The sequence below is a fragment of the Littorina saxatilis genome, unplaced genomic scaffold (assembly GCF_037325665.1).
Source record: "Littorina saxatilis isolate snail1 unplaced genomic scaffold, US_GU_Lsax_2.0 scaffold_2047, whole genome shotgun sequence".
Classification (NCBI taxonomy): domain Eukaryota; kingdom Metazoa; phylum Mollusca; class Gastropoda; order Littorinimorpha; family Littorinidae; genus Littorina; species Littorina saxatilis.
In genome coordinates, this window is record NW_027125783.1 from 1 (window position 1) to 15,000 (window position 15,000).

The 15,000-nt window shown below is 40.5% G+C and overlaps 1 protein-coding gene across 2 annotated transcripts; it reads left to right on the forward strand.

Moving 5' to 3' along the window:
* The first annotated feature begins 1,050 nt into the window (after positions 1-1,050).
* Positions 1,051-14,564, forward strand: LOC138954244 (pleckstrin homology-like domain family B member 2). Of its 2 annotated transcripts, XM_070326134.1 has the most exons (9): positions 1,051-1,245; positions 1,842-1,967; positions 3,207-3,344; positions 6,018-6,029; positions 9,156-9,401; positions 10,117-10,209; positions 10,378-10,488; positions 12,426-12,551; positions 13,965-14,564. In XM_070326134.1, exons 1-9 carry the CDS (start codon positions 1,189-1,191, stop codon positions 14,187-14,189), a joined length of 1,134 nt encoding a protein of 377 aa, XP_070182235.1. In that variant the 5' UTR covers positions 1,051-1,188; the 3' UTR covers positions 14,190-14,564. The 2 variants fall into 2 exon arrangements, with proteins under 2 accessions (XP_070182235.1, XP_070182236.1); XM_070326135.1 differs by lacking the exon at positions 6,018-6,029 and having other exon boundaries at positions 1,054-1,245.
* The last annotated feature ends 436 nt before the right edge of the window (positions 14,565-15,000 follow it).

Below are 15,000 nucleotides of genomic sequence, written 5' to 3' on the forward strand. Positions count from 1 at the left end.
TGACTGTGATGAGAATGGTCTTGCTTCACATTTATTGGGTATCACATTGTTAACCTTGCCAGTACAACAAACTTTACAAGTCTGACTAAATTGTTGGAGATTGTGATTGACATCATTCGTCACAATGTCAAACATAGTGTTACAAACTTACAGGCCCTCTGCGTGCATTCCACGGCATTACGCAGTCAGCGGTTGCAAACAGGGCCCTCTTTGTGTGGTCACTGAACCACTCCTTCCCCTCTCCTCACACCACGAACACTTGTCTTGCCCTCACACTGTCACAGTGCCACCTGTCATGGTGTCCATTCTTCTTCTTCTTCTTTTTCTTCTTCTGCGTTCATGGGCTGAAACTCATACTTGTATACTCATGTTTTTTTGCACAACTGAGTTTTTACGTGTATGACCGTTTTTACCAAGCCATTTAGGCAGCCATACTCCGCTTTTGGGGGAAGTTTTCATTCAGAGTACAGTGCTTGGAGTTTATCTAGTCTGATGTACAGCAGCCTACTCAGCGTAGAAATATGCACATGTATTTGAGCAAACTTTGTCCCCCCCCCCCCCCCCCCCCCCCCCCCCCCACCCCCCCCCCCCCCCCCCCCCAGCTATACATGCTGTTAGTAACAAAAATCCTGTCAAAATGCTGCAGCTTTTACAATGTAGGTAGCAGTCGTGCTAGTCTGTGTATTGGCTGATATCGGATTTCACTGTAGATTTTTAATTTTTTGTTATTGCATTCGACTTTACTTGATTTATAAACAAACAAACACAATATTTATGAATTCATCCTAAACAAGCTGTATTTGTTAATTTGTTAAAAGCAAACAAAGCAAACAACTACAATAATAGCACTGAACAGGTATCACATAGTGGTAAAGTTGATTTAAAGATTCAATGTTTACAGAGCCAAGTTTGAATGACATGAAGAAAGGTAGTGCTGTCTGTGTGTGCGTGCCGTCTAGCTCAAGTTCACCCCTGTCAAGTTGACAAACTCCAGAATTGCCCCCTGGTGTTAGCTCTGGTGACCCACTGCAATGTAATAGACTTTGTTATTGTTCAGGCTGACACTGACAGTGATCATTTTGGAGAGTCTCATCAGTTTGTTTTGGAACCCGATCTTTTATTGAGAGGAGGGTGAATAGACTGAGTGGTAACTGTGATTCAAGGACAAGTACCAATTAGTGTAAAAACATGGAAACATTAGTGTTGACTGATTCATCGCTAGATATGACTGTACTTGATGGAATGGTGAGAGATACTTTGACAAACAGAGCTCTAGAGAGAGAGAGAGAGAGAGAGAGAGAGAGAGAGAGAGAGAGAGAGAGAGAGAGAGAGAGAGAGAGAGAGAGAGAGAGACAGACAGACAGACAGACAGACAGACAGACAGACAGAGACAGAGAAACAGAGAGAGAGACAGAGAGAGAGAGAGAGAGACAGACAGAGAGACAGAGAGACAGAGAAACAGAGAGAGAGAGACAGACAGACAGACAGACACTGACAGACTCTCTCTTTCTGTTTGCCTGTCTTTGTATGGCAGTCCACGTGTGTATGTGGGTAAATGCTTGCGTGTATGTGTGTCTGTCTGTCTGTCTGTGTCTGTGTATGTGTCTGCATGTGTGTGTGTGTGAAGTTTGATACAAAGAATAGGAGGCAGTCTTCTAAACTTTGGTAACCCACAATCTGATTAATTTAGATTAATTGTCTTCCATTGCTTGTCTGTCTGTCTCTAGCATGCTGATCGGTTGTTCATCAGCCTACTTAGTACTGTGCTTGATTTCCAGGTAGATAAAATGCTAGACTCATTTACATTGCTGATTGACTGACCTACTGATGGGCTGTTTCAGGAGAGTGAGTTGAGCAAACAGCTGGAGAGCCTGAAGAAGACCAAGTCACAACTCCTGCAGAAGATCTCCGCCCTCAAACGACAGATCTCCGACATTGAAACTCAGGAGAATGAGGCCATCAGAGAGGTGAACTTGATTTTAAACTTCTTGAAGGCTCAGTGACTCTTTCGCCTCAAACATTCTCAAACTTTTTCAGTTTTAACATTGGTTAAATGTTCACAGTATTGTTAGAACTTAGATGCACAAACACAAACCCATCAGCTGATACTGTAGATAGGGACTACATATTACAAGGCTCAGAAGCTCTTGCACTTGCAGGTAACCTTCGTGACCAAAATAATTGGTTAGGCCAACAACAAAAAAATTGTCTGTTTCTGGTCACCCGACCGACCCTAAATTTCGGCGCCGACCCTAAACTTTTTTTTCCTAACTCAAAAATTTGTATTTATTTTTTTGGTGGTAAAGGACAGGGTGAGAAAATGAACAACAAAAACGTGTGAAAACGAAAGTCCGCTGACGATTTGTAAATGTGTTGAGTGTCTTGTCTCTATGTATAGTGAATCCAGTCTCTTTGCGCGATTTTTAAAGTTAGTTTTATTGGTCTACAATTGGGGTAAAAAAAAAAAAATTAAAATTTTTTTTTTTTTAAATCCCTACCTACCGACCCTATTTTTTTTTAGCCATGTTACCAGAAACAGACAATTTTTTTTTTGGCCTTACCACATGTATGTGATTTGAAGGTTGAAATTGAAATTCAAACTTTTGGTACAGGAATTTCTTGGCCCCTGCTTTGTTTGTGAAAACGCCTACTATCTACTGATCTTATTCAACAGAAAGAAAGAAATAATAACAAAGCAACAAACAAAACAAACAATCAGCAACAATAAAACAACTGAAAACAAAGCTCCTACCCCCAACGTTTTACAGAAACAGATCATGTCCAGGTTGAAAAGTTCTTTAAACCAAACCAAAAGTAAAAGACAGGTCTTCCCCTGAACTTGTTCAGTGAAGTGTTGACTGATCATGTAAACAAAGAAATATCCTTGAAAAGAATAGCAACAACAACAAATTGTCAAGAACAACAGCACTGTTATAATTTGTACTGTTGTTCGTCTACAGTCATTGACGCATACTTTTTAAATTTGTTATCTGATTCATTGGTCTGGCCCCTGGTTGGTCAACTTTCTGATGCTTTTGACATGTAGGTCTTCTGGCCGTCAGTTTTCCTACAAGGCAATCAAAACTAGGACATTTGGACCTATGCATTTCAATCCAGGTCCTCGTGCAAAAACATGGGTGAGCGTGGGAGTGAAAGAAGAAGAAGAGGAAACTTTTATACATCTTTGTTATAATGTGTGTCCCCAGTTGGAGATGGAGCGGTCGTTGCTGGAGGGCGAGCACAGGACGGAGATGGCCCAGCTGCAGGAGGACCAGGAGAGGATCAACACGCTCAAACAGCAGCAACACAGCATGCTGGACAGGGCCACCAAGCACAGGGAGAAGGTGCGGCATGGGGTACAACTTTTCACTATAGCACTATGAAATGTCCATAACATTTACAAGATTTAGGAATAAAGGTGGAACTGATATGATATGGGGTAGATCAACCTCCTCTACATAGCACTGTGAACTCTCCATAACAAGATTTAGGAAGAAAGGTTGAACTGGTACGGCATTGGGTAGAACTCCTGTGCATACGCAAGCACACAACCAAGTACACTAGGAAAAGATCCTGTAATCCATGTCAGAGTTTGGCGAACTCTCCATAACAAGATTTAGGAATAAAGGTTGAAACTGGTACGACATGTGCCTGATGTGGTAGACCAACCTCTTCAACATAGCTATGAAAGCTCCATTTTAAGATTTAGGGCTAATGTCTCTTTAAAGGCCTGGCTTCATGGAACAGGTATGACATGGGGTAGATCAGTCTGTCCAACAGAGCACATCTAAAGCTCCATTTTAAGATTTAGGACCAATGTCTCTTTGAACGGGTGTGACGTGTGGTAGATCAAGCTCTGCAGCAGAGCACATTGACAACTTTATTTTAAGGCGTTCAGGGATTTTTGGACTCTCGTCTTTTTAAAGACCTTTATTTTCTCAGTTTCTCCTCACGTCTGCATTTTTAGCACATGTTAAGGTTTCTCATGTTCTTTGAAGGCCCAAAGTATAGACTTGGTCATTTCAATCAATCAATCAATATGAGGGTTATATCGCGCGTATTTCCCGCAGTGGGGCACTGCGGTTATGAAATTAAAGGCCCCTCCTGTTTTTGGAACCGCAGGAGCTTTCTAGTTTGCTGTTAGGTAGATATTTGGTTCCTCTTTCCTGTCATGCTCTCTTTTTCTTCATGAATTCTTTTCTTTTTTCTGCCTTCTTGCTCATTCACCTGTATTTTTTCCAAAAATCTCTTCTCTTGCCGCTTGTCTCGCGATTCATGTATAGTTTAATCTGTTAGTGTTCTGATGTAAGTCCAGCAGTAGATAGGTTAAGCCTATTTTAACATACTGGAAACTGGTAATCTTCCAGTAGGTATTAATTTAGTTTTACTAAAGCCTGCTGGGACACAAGTAATGGGTTAGTGCATTTGTAAACAGGAATCGCTTGACAAGTGGCCCCCTTCATCCCCCCTTCCTCGTCCTGATATGGCTCTGCGTAGTCGGCTGGACGTTAAGCAACAAATAAACAAACAAACAAACATATCGCGCGTATTCCGTGGGTACAGTTCTAAGCGCAGGGATTTATTTTTTTGTTTTTTTATGCAATTTATATCGCGCACATATTCAATGCCGTGTGAGATGGAATTTTTTTTTACACAATACATCACGCATTCACATTGATTTCATGCAGTGTTGTTTCCAGACTGGGTAGACAACAGGTCAGTTGACCCTGTTTAAAAATAGGTATTGGTCTAAATGTCAAGGCTAACACCGCCTACCTGTCAAAATAATACAAGTCGCGTAAGGCGAAAATACAATATTTAGTCAAGTAGCTGTCGAACTCACGTAATGAAACTGAACACAATGCCATTTTTCAGCAAGACCGTATACTCGTAGCATCGTCAGTCCACCGCTCATGGCAGCCAAATGCAGTGAAATTGACAAGAAGAGCGGGGTAGTAGTTGCACTAAGAAGGATAGCACGCTTTTCTATACCTCTCTTTGTTTTAACTTTCTGAGCGTGTTTTTAATCCAAACATATCATATCTATATGTTTTTGGAATCAGGAACCGACAAGGAATAAGATGAAAGTGTTTTTAAATTGATTTGGACAATTTAATTTTGATAATAATTTTTATATATTTAATTTTCAGAGCTTGTTTTTAATCCGAATATAACATATTTATATGTTTTTGGAATCAGCAAATGATGGAGAATAAGATAAACGTAAATTTGGATCGTTTTATAAATTTGTAATTTTTTTTTACAATTTTCCGATTTTTAATGACCAAAGTCATTAATTAATTTTTAAGCCACCAAGCTGAAATGCAATACCGAAGTCCGGGCTTCGTCGAAGATTACTTGACCAAAATTTCAACCAATTTGGTTGAAAAATGAGGGCGTGACAGTGCCGCCTCAACTTTCACGAAAAGCCGGATATGACGTCATCAAAGACATTTATCAAAAAAATGAAAAAAAACGTTCGGGGATTTCATACCCAGGAACTCTCATGTCAAATTTTATAAAGATCGGTCCAGTAGTTTAGTCTGAATCGCTCTACACACACACAGACACACAGACACACGCACATACACCACGACCCTCGTTTCGATTCCCCCTCGATGTTAAAATATTTAGTCAAAACTTGACTAAATAATAAAATGGTCACCAGCAAATCAAACCATGTCATTGTCAGATCAAAAAAAGGGATGCCTTGGTGACCAAACACTTATGTGTCAGTGGCCAAAGACTGAGGCATAGGAACAACATTGCTCAAGTTTGTCAAGAATGCAAGGATGAAAACATGTTTTAGAACAGGAGCAAATAAAGAGAACAGGTACCAAAGGGACTAGGCTAGTTTTCAGCATCATATTACCTATTTCATATTTTGTACTTTTTTTCGGACATAAACATACAGGATGGAGTTGGGGGGAGTGGAATGGGGGATGCTTTATGTAATATTGCAAGGAATTTGTTTACATTGTTGTTCATTTCCATTTTCTTTCCCTTTTTTTTCACAGGGCAGACATGTGGTATGTCATTGGAATGGAAGTGTAGATGTGTGTTACAGTTAGGAGTCAGAGCAGAGGCAATGCCATTTTTGTTTGGTCTTAACATTTTATTTCCTTTTTTGTACAGCTTGCTTGATGCAGTTCCCATTGAAGCACACCCCTTGGGTTTATGCACATTGCATGGTGTTCTGGTTGTTGGAGGGATGGGTAGAGAGAGAGAGAGAGAGAGAGAGAGAGAGAGAGAGAGAGAGAGAGAGAGAGAGAGAGAGAGAGAGAGAGAGAGAGAGAGAGAGAGAGAGAGAGAGAGAGAGAGAGAGAGAGAGAGAGAGAGAGAGAGAGAGAGAGAGAGAGATTGAGTGCATCTGAATAGATTTATGAGTGCATAAGGTGTCTCAAAGTCAGATTAAACATGAGATCATGCACACACACATTAAACTGCAGGTTAATGCTGCTGGTCACAAACCCTTTTTGGGAATCAGATGAATGCATAATTCAGTTTCACTTTCCATTTATTGTTTTGCCTTGTGTTTAAATCCTTAACAAGACAGAGCAACCCCCCCCCCCCCCTCCCGTACACACCTATCTGATTTTCCTTTCAGCTTTAATTCCATGTGGGTCCTGTGCTCACAATCATGTTCACAGCCTCAGATCTGTCAAGACTTTCACATGGAATAATGAATGTAAACATAAAATAGTTTTACACTTGGACACATACCAGAGATCAATAGCCTGGGTGCATTATCTGTGCACAGTGGCAATTTATTGCTGAATTGATTCTGCAGATTGACCCAGGTGTCATTCACACAATTTATTGCTGAATTGATTCTGCAGATTGACCCAGGTGTCATTCACACAATTTATTGCTGAATTGATTCTGCAGATTGACCCAGGTGTCATTCACACAATTTATTGCTGAATTGATTCTGCAGATTGACCTAGGTGTCATTCACACAATGTATTCAAAAGGAAATCCCCCCTTTTTCAGGAAGCAGTCAGGTTGTTTTTTTATTATTTTATTTTTTAATATTTTTTTTATACATGTGTGTAAGTTAAAGGATGCTGATCTCGCTAAAAGCCTGTATAGTTCTGTGGTACAGTGGAAACTCTCTTGTAAGACCTATTCAAATGTGAGAAAATCAAAGGAAGCAGTACCCCCCGCGGGTTAGGGGGAAGAATTTACCCGATGCTTGCCCAGCATGTGTAAGAGGCGACTAACGGATTCTGTTTATCCTTTTACCCTTGTTAAGTGTTTCTTGTATAGAATATAGTTCATGTTTGTAAAGATGTTAGTCAAGTAGTATACTGTAAGAAATGTTAAGTCCTTTGTACTGGAAACTTGCATTCTCCCAGTAAGGTCATATATTGTACTACGTTGCAAGCCCCTGGAGCAATTTTATGATTAGTGTTTTTGTGAACAAGAAACAATTGACAAGTGGCTCTATCCCATCCCCCCTTTCCCCATCGCAATATAACCTTCGTGGTTGAAAACGACGTTAAACACCAAATAAAGAAAGAAAGAAAGCAGTCATAACATGGAGGTCAGTTTACTGGGGTATTGCGCAGACAATCTGAGAAAACTGGGTCTTAAAAGGGCGGAAGTCTTGAATTGTGGGTATTGAAAGGGGTAGGGTCCATGGTAGTCAACATGATTGCTTACATGAGAAGGACTGCGCCTTTAAATCTTGATGCAGGTACAGGGATGGCCAAATCGCAACATTTTAACTCGCCAGCCGGGCGAGTAACTTAAAAAAGTCAATTTCGCTGGCCCGTTACATAGCACAGTTGATCCGCAGTGTTTATGTGGCTCTAAAACCCGATATTACAACCAAAAGGGTCGCATTGGAACAGAATTGTCATTGGCCAGTTGGGCGAGTTTCCGGGCGGTTTCTACTAGCCCGGTGGATTTTGTACTCGCCCCTGGTGACTGGGCGGACGATTTGGCCATCTCTGCAGGTACATTGTATTGAGGGTATAATTCAGACTGAACGGGGCTGAGTTAGGATGCAGGGCACATGATATAAGATGGCGGGTTGATGGGGAGAATGAGAAGAACTGAAAACAGGATAAGAGGGGTGGGGTGAAATAATCAGAGCTTGAGTAACCAAAGTCCCTTTGTACAATTTAGGATAGGCTGTACATTGCAATTTTGTCTCCATCTGCACACAAAATGTTTTTTTGCGCTTTGTTCATATTTTCTCTGCGGCCATGTTTTTGTTGTTGGTTCTTTTATTGTTTTTGATTCATGGAGTTTTGTTGGATTTTTATTTTTATTTTATTTTGTTGTGGTACATCTGTTTTACATGTGAGGTTTTTGTTTGTGGACAAAATTCCAGGTTTTATGTACAGAACGATAGTCAGATACAAATGTTCATTATTAACACAGGCATGTGGATGGTTTTTTTTGATTGATCAGACCTTGACATTTCCCTTGCAAACTAATAACCATGACGACTGGTGCTTTGCACTAATGTTCAAGTTAAATACAATAATAGCATGTTCCCTTCTGTGTGTGTCTGTGTGTGTGATTTTGTGTGTGTGTGTGTGCACAGGCTGGCACTGAGATGAGAGAGAGAGAGAGAGAGAGAGAGAGAGAGAGAGAGAGAGAGAGAGAGAGAGAGACAGAGACAGACAGAGACAGACAGAGACAGAGAGAGAGAGAGAGAGAGGAGAGAGAAGAGAGAGAGAGAGGTTTGCCAGGATGTGTATTTCAGTGTATGTATACCAGTGACTATTGGAGATTATAAGCTATTCTTAGGTATTTATTAGAAACACTGTTATATATCCTCTCCACAGCGGAATACCTTGTTTTCAGACTCACACCCTCCCCAACCTTTTGAGACCCTGGCTTTTCAGATTTTCTGTTGATAATGACTATTTAAAGTTGTCTCTGTTTTAAGGCTCAATCACTTATGAGACCTGCTTGTCTCTGAGCTTTTGGAGGTCTTTGCCTTTAGAGTGAGAGGGAGCAAAGGGGGGGGGGGGGGTGGTTAGTGTCTTAATTTGTACTAACATAGAACTACCTAGCTAAGCTGTGATAAGTACAAGTGTCGGTCATGACTGTTTTACAAACATTACCCCGATCCTGTATTCTTTATCTCCGAAATTCAGTCAGCCAACAAACTTACTCTCCACCTTCCCCCCTCACAGGAGCAGCGAGCCATAGAGCGGGAGCGAGAGAAACTGCTGATGCTGGAAGAGAAGCAGCACGCAGTCATGCAGCAGCTGCGCAGCAGTACCAGCAGCCTGGAGATGAGCTCCAGCCCCACCACCCCCGTCAGCCTCCTCAACCCCACAGCCGGCACGTCAGAGCTGTCCATGCTGAGGGAGAGTCTGCAGAGAGAGCTGGAGAACCAGAGGAGGATCTTTGACGACCTCGAGTTCCAGCAACTGGAGGTAGGTGATGGGGTCATGATGGTATGGAGAGATTGGATTCAGAATCAAAACGGCATGAGTTTTTTGCTGGAAACATGGAGAGGTAGGTTTTGAAGTTGTAAGGTCGTGTTTGGAGTCCTGGAGTCAATTTTGCAGTCATGGAGGTAGAACAGGGTAGATTTGCTGTCTCTTAGGCACAGTGAGGCAGGTTCAGAGTACAGAGAAACAATGGACTTTTGAATCGCAGATGTATGGTGAGGTATGTTCTGGTGTCATCGAGATATATATATAGAAGTTGGAATCTTTAGTAAAGTGCATGCTGAAACCTTGTTCAGCACACCATGTCACTGTGTAGAGTGCAGTGCCGATGAATGACCTCCCTTGGACCACAGACTGTACAAATTCTCCCTTGGCGTTTTTATCCCTGACAAAGAAACGCAGGTTCTCAAAGCTCCAAGAGTGATTGTTTGAATACATTCTTGCTTGTTTTGTTTTCCAGTCATTCATATTTATATTAATTGTCCATGGTAATTTTGAAATGGTTTTTATTCTCTTATGTCATTTGAACAAAATTCTGTTTCTATTTTTGTCAGTTTTCTGTGTGTATGCAGATTTGTATGCTTGGTTGGTTGGCTGCTTATTTGTTTTAATTGTTTGTTTGTTCTTATCTGCTGCTCTTTTAGTTGTTGTTTTGTCCTTGTTTTAACACAATGATGTTCAACTGGGTGTGTTCCAGGCGGAGGCGAGGTTTGACGAAGAGAAGGAGAGGATGAGCAACAAGCTGCTTCAAGACCAACAGCAACTGCTCCAGAAATACAAAGCTAGAGAGGTAAGTCTCCACCTCATTGCCTCCACCTCCAAAACATACCCAAGCCGACTGATATTTCGGTTGAAATAAAATAATTTTTAAAAAAAACTGAAGAGAAAAACGACAAAAAACAATCAATCGATAAAAATCAGTCAAGAGAAACACAACCTCTTTCTCTGTGTGTAACAGGAGCGACTCCAGCAGATCGACACGCAGCAGAAAGGGATGCTGGGCAACGTGAAATCAACGCTGGAAGGTTTGGAACAGGACCGCCTCAAACTGGTCGACACATTCAAAAAGGTAAGCTGTTTTGTGAGTCAGTGCAGTCTTAATTAAACATGCTTATCATCCAGGTGTTTTTGTTTTCTTCAGCACTCTAGGGTCTTATGACTTAGCTTTTGTGCTGTAGTGTTGCAGCGACTACTTTGACATTTCGTACATAATAACGATATTTGTTGTCATACTGGTTGGTACAAGTTTGAGTTGAAACTGCAAAAGGTCGCTGTACTGTCTGTAGTTTTCAAAAAGAAATCCAGCAGTTTTTCTTGCAGTTGTTAAAGTTAAATCAATCATCTGTGCTGTTTATTTATGTTTTAGGGTGCGATCATTTTGTTCGGTCAAATTATATTCAGGATGAAAGTTATAGAATAGTATGAAAAGTTAGTGTGACTTTGGTTAGAACAAACAGCTACATGTGTTGATGTATGTGAGCATTGTTTCTAACCTTGTATATATGATGAAATCTTATCATAATGGACAATATATTTTTATTTCTGTTGCTTTTGATTTGGTTTGCTGAGTAGAACTTTCAGTATGTAGATTTCATTGTTAGCACAGTGTAACGTTGCATCTTTCATATCTGCACAGATAATGGTTAAGTGCATTTCCCTCTCTGTCTCATGTCAAAGCCAAGGGTCATGTCATTCTTCAAAATTATACCCCACCCCCCACTCTTTCTTTGTAATGAGCGCTTCTGGGGTGATAACGCAAGACAACTCCTGTGATCTTGCCGCGAGGTGGCGCCAGTTACCAGCCGAAAGAAAGAAGGGGCATAACCTCACCAGAACCGCCCATTGTATTGCATTTATCCAAATGTTTCATATTTTATCAACGAAAAACACCCATTCGTTATTGATGCAGAATTCAAAATTATTTCCTTTACCGTGTAGATCTACATGTCAACGTGAGAGACAGAGAGAGATCAGTCACATTTATTTCATCATTTTATTTGGTTTTAGTTTTTGTAGGATGTGTTATACAGTTAAACTGATGAACACAAGTATTTGACTCTAGGAACTTGCGTGTTTTCTAGACAATTTTCTGTATTAAATATTGTAACTAATCTTTGAACTTTGATGGGGCCCTAAAAACAGTCCAAGGGGCAGATGCTAGTGAGATGGCAGAGTTCAACCGGGAAAGAAAGAATAGTCGATGTTCGGAAATAAGTCTGTCAGGTGTGCATGGGTTTTGAACAGAAGTTCAACTTGTAAGGCAAAAAGAAGCTTATAGAAATCAGCTGAAAGAAAATATTTCAGATTCATGAAGAGGATTTCAGTGTGTATGTGACTTAGTTGTCAGCAGTGCAGTTTGAGCCAGTTGGAGAATGTTTGCGCACAGATCAGATGACTCGACGTATCCGGAAAGTTTTTCTGAGCAGTTAAAAGCATACAGTGGAACCCCCCTTTTAAGACTCCCTCCCTTTTATGACCTTGTTTTCTCAGATTTTCTGTTCATAACCTTTGTTAATTTACCCCCATTTTAAGACTCCCTCCTTTTTAAGACCTGATTTTCTCAGATTTGTTAAGGTCGTAAAAGGGAGGTTCCACTGTAGAACATGCTTGGCGCAGTGGCCTAGTGGATAAGACGGCAGTCTCCCAAGCGGATCGAATTCAGGCTGCTCCTGGTGGATTAAGGGTGGAGATTTTTTCAATCTCCCAGGTCAGCTTATGTGCAGACTTGCTATAGTGTGTACATGCAAAAGATCCTGTTACCCATGTCAGAGTGCGTTGGGTTATAGAAACAAAAAAATATCCAACATCCATACCCCAAAAGCGGCGTATGGCTGCCTAAATGGAGGGGTAAAAATAGCCATACACGTAAAAAAACCAAAAAAAACCACTCGTGCATAAAACACGTGTGTATGTGGGAGTTTGAGCCCATGACGGCCGAAGAAGACAAAGAGAACATGCTTGGTGTTTTGGAAAGGAGTACCTGCACACTGTGTACATGTGTTGCAGGAAAAACAGTCCGCTGCTGACGTGCACAGCAAGATAGCGGAGTTGTCCCGCATGCTCTCCCTTCCCCCAAACACCGAGGCCACTGAAGAAGAGAGTGCTGCCATCAGCTCCGATTTGGAACTAGAGGTAGACAACTCCTGCTCTTTGTGTCTTGTGCAGGTTCAATTCTCTCCCTTGCATTGTGCAGTTAGAAGTTCATTTGCTTTTGTGCTCTTCAGCATTAAATATTTTCTTTTTATTTTTGTTTTTGTTGTTGTTGTTGCTGTTGTGAGATATTTATATATATTTGTTTGTAGTTTGTGTTTTGTTTCATTCATTTGATTCAATTTGTTCTTGTTTTTTGTGTGTATTTTCTTTTCTTGTGGCTAATAAAATACTTTTGTGGGTAAAGGTGTCCAATGGGTGTACCTTGTGGTTAAACTGAATTGGTTTCTAGTGGAATATTTGAGTGTTTTATTCACATTACAAGTTGTTTTTATAGTTATTTCTGGTGTGTATGCATGGTTGTGTTCATTTAACTCATTCGCTGCGCAGCTAAATTTCCCCTGTGTTCCCTGCCAACGCGCGATTTAGAGCCATTTTGAAAAAAATATTAAAAATCAACAACACAAGATAACCTTACATACCTTATGTTTTTGCAAAGTTTGAAACTTACTCTTTTAGAAAATATATGAAACATTTGAAAGTACATACCTTTTGTTGTCTTCATATCCACGCAAAATATCCAATTTGAAGCAAAACAAAAAAACTTTCTACGTCATGGGTTCATCATACACAATGTCATGATCGACACTTGCATTGCCCGAATCATCACCCAAATGATCGTCCATTGGCACAAAATCGTCACCAGAATCTAAAATATCATCTCCACTATCATCATCACTGAGGTCAAGATCAGAACCGTACTGAATAACACGTTCTAGCACTCTTTTCAAGTTACTACGTCTCAGCAGAACGATCCGCCATCTTGGAAAAGTCAAAACACGTGGGTCGCACACCGTCAACAAAATTTTTATTAATCCCAACAATTTAAGGGAAGGAACTGTTTACAGTGAATGGTACCACTGTAGACAGATAGAAGTTCATTGCAGGGGTTGTTTCCCTTGGTCAGCAGGACCGTTTACACCGTTAAAAATTCGTGATATCCGTCGGAACTCAAGTGCCGGCACGCAGCCAACGCTAAACACAGGTGTCGGAATTCCAGTTCCGACGCGCAGCGAATGAGTTAAGCTTCTGTGCATAGTAGACAAGTATACATAGCAGTTGTATGTTAATGTCTACTTTCTTTTCACTTTCATGCTATCTTGTTTTGGCCGTATATACCCCTTGAATATCTGTGTTGATGTTTTTGTTTTCTTTGTTTAACTATCAAAAGTAAGCAGTAAGTATATGTTTTGGTGATTTTGAATAGACAGTAAAATTATTGGTGTGGTAATGATAATGCACATAGTTTTATTTTGGGGCTTGTATTTATTTATTCTGTTGCCGTATTTCATTTTTCGTCTTTTTATTTTGTTTTTCTGTTTGTCACATTTGTAGGAGAAAATGGAGGGCAACCGACATCTATTTATAGACAGCAATGCCCTTGACCCCGAGTCAGCAGAGGTCAGGGGTGACGGAGGCAGCCTTGGGGGTAAGGAAGAGAGGAAGAAATCCTCCACCTTGATGGAGATTGAGCGAAACAGAACGCTCTTCATGGAGCAGCAAGGTCAGCACATGGCCTTGACCTTGACCCATATTATGCATGACCTTCAAACAGAATGACCCCTGGATAATTGTAGGGTTTGGAATTTTGACAGCTTGCGTGAAGTGTTCTGGGGCGTGTGGTCTGAAATGTAACGCTGTTGTGAATGTATGAGTTTTTCCTCCAACAGAAGCTTTTGCATGGCTCAAAAAAAAAGTATCAGCATTTACAGAATTTAAAGGCTAAAAGAATACAACCTGGAAAAGACAAATTCTGTTGAAGTAATTGTGTAAAAGGTTCTTAGAGCAGAGCAGTGAATAAGCACAAAAAAAGGATGTATTTTTTGCTACTGTCTCTCCAGTGATGAAGCGAATTTCTGTGCAAGACAAAGATGACTCGTTGTTGAGGATAAAAGTTGCATGAAAGTTGAAAAGAAAGTTGTTTCAGGAAGAACTTATGTAAAAAAAACCAAAAAAACCCCATAAAATTGGTAGACTATTTGCGTGTGATTTAAAGATGATGCAGACACAATCTATTTACTCGAAGTCTTGAATTGTTCAGTCATGCATTTTTTCCCACTGAAAATAATAATAGTGTGTTTGTCATGAAAGCTGACAATGAAAAGCATGATTCAACTGACCTTGCGTGAGTCCATGAAGAAGACTGTTTCTTATCTCCAACACTCTGGTTGTTTTTGTTTTTCATACAGTGGTACCCCCCTTTTTGAGACCCAGTTTTCTCAGACTTTTTGTTCATAATCTCTGTGAATGAACCCCCGTTTTAAGACTCCCTCCTTTTTAAGACCTGATTTTTTCAGATTCGTAGAGGTCGTAAAAAGGGGGGAGGGGGGGTTCCACTGTACTAACAAACTTTTAACAAGACATTGTGTGG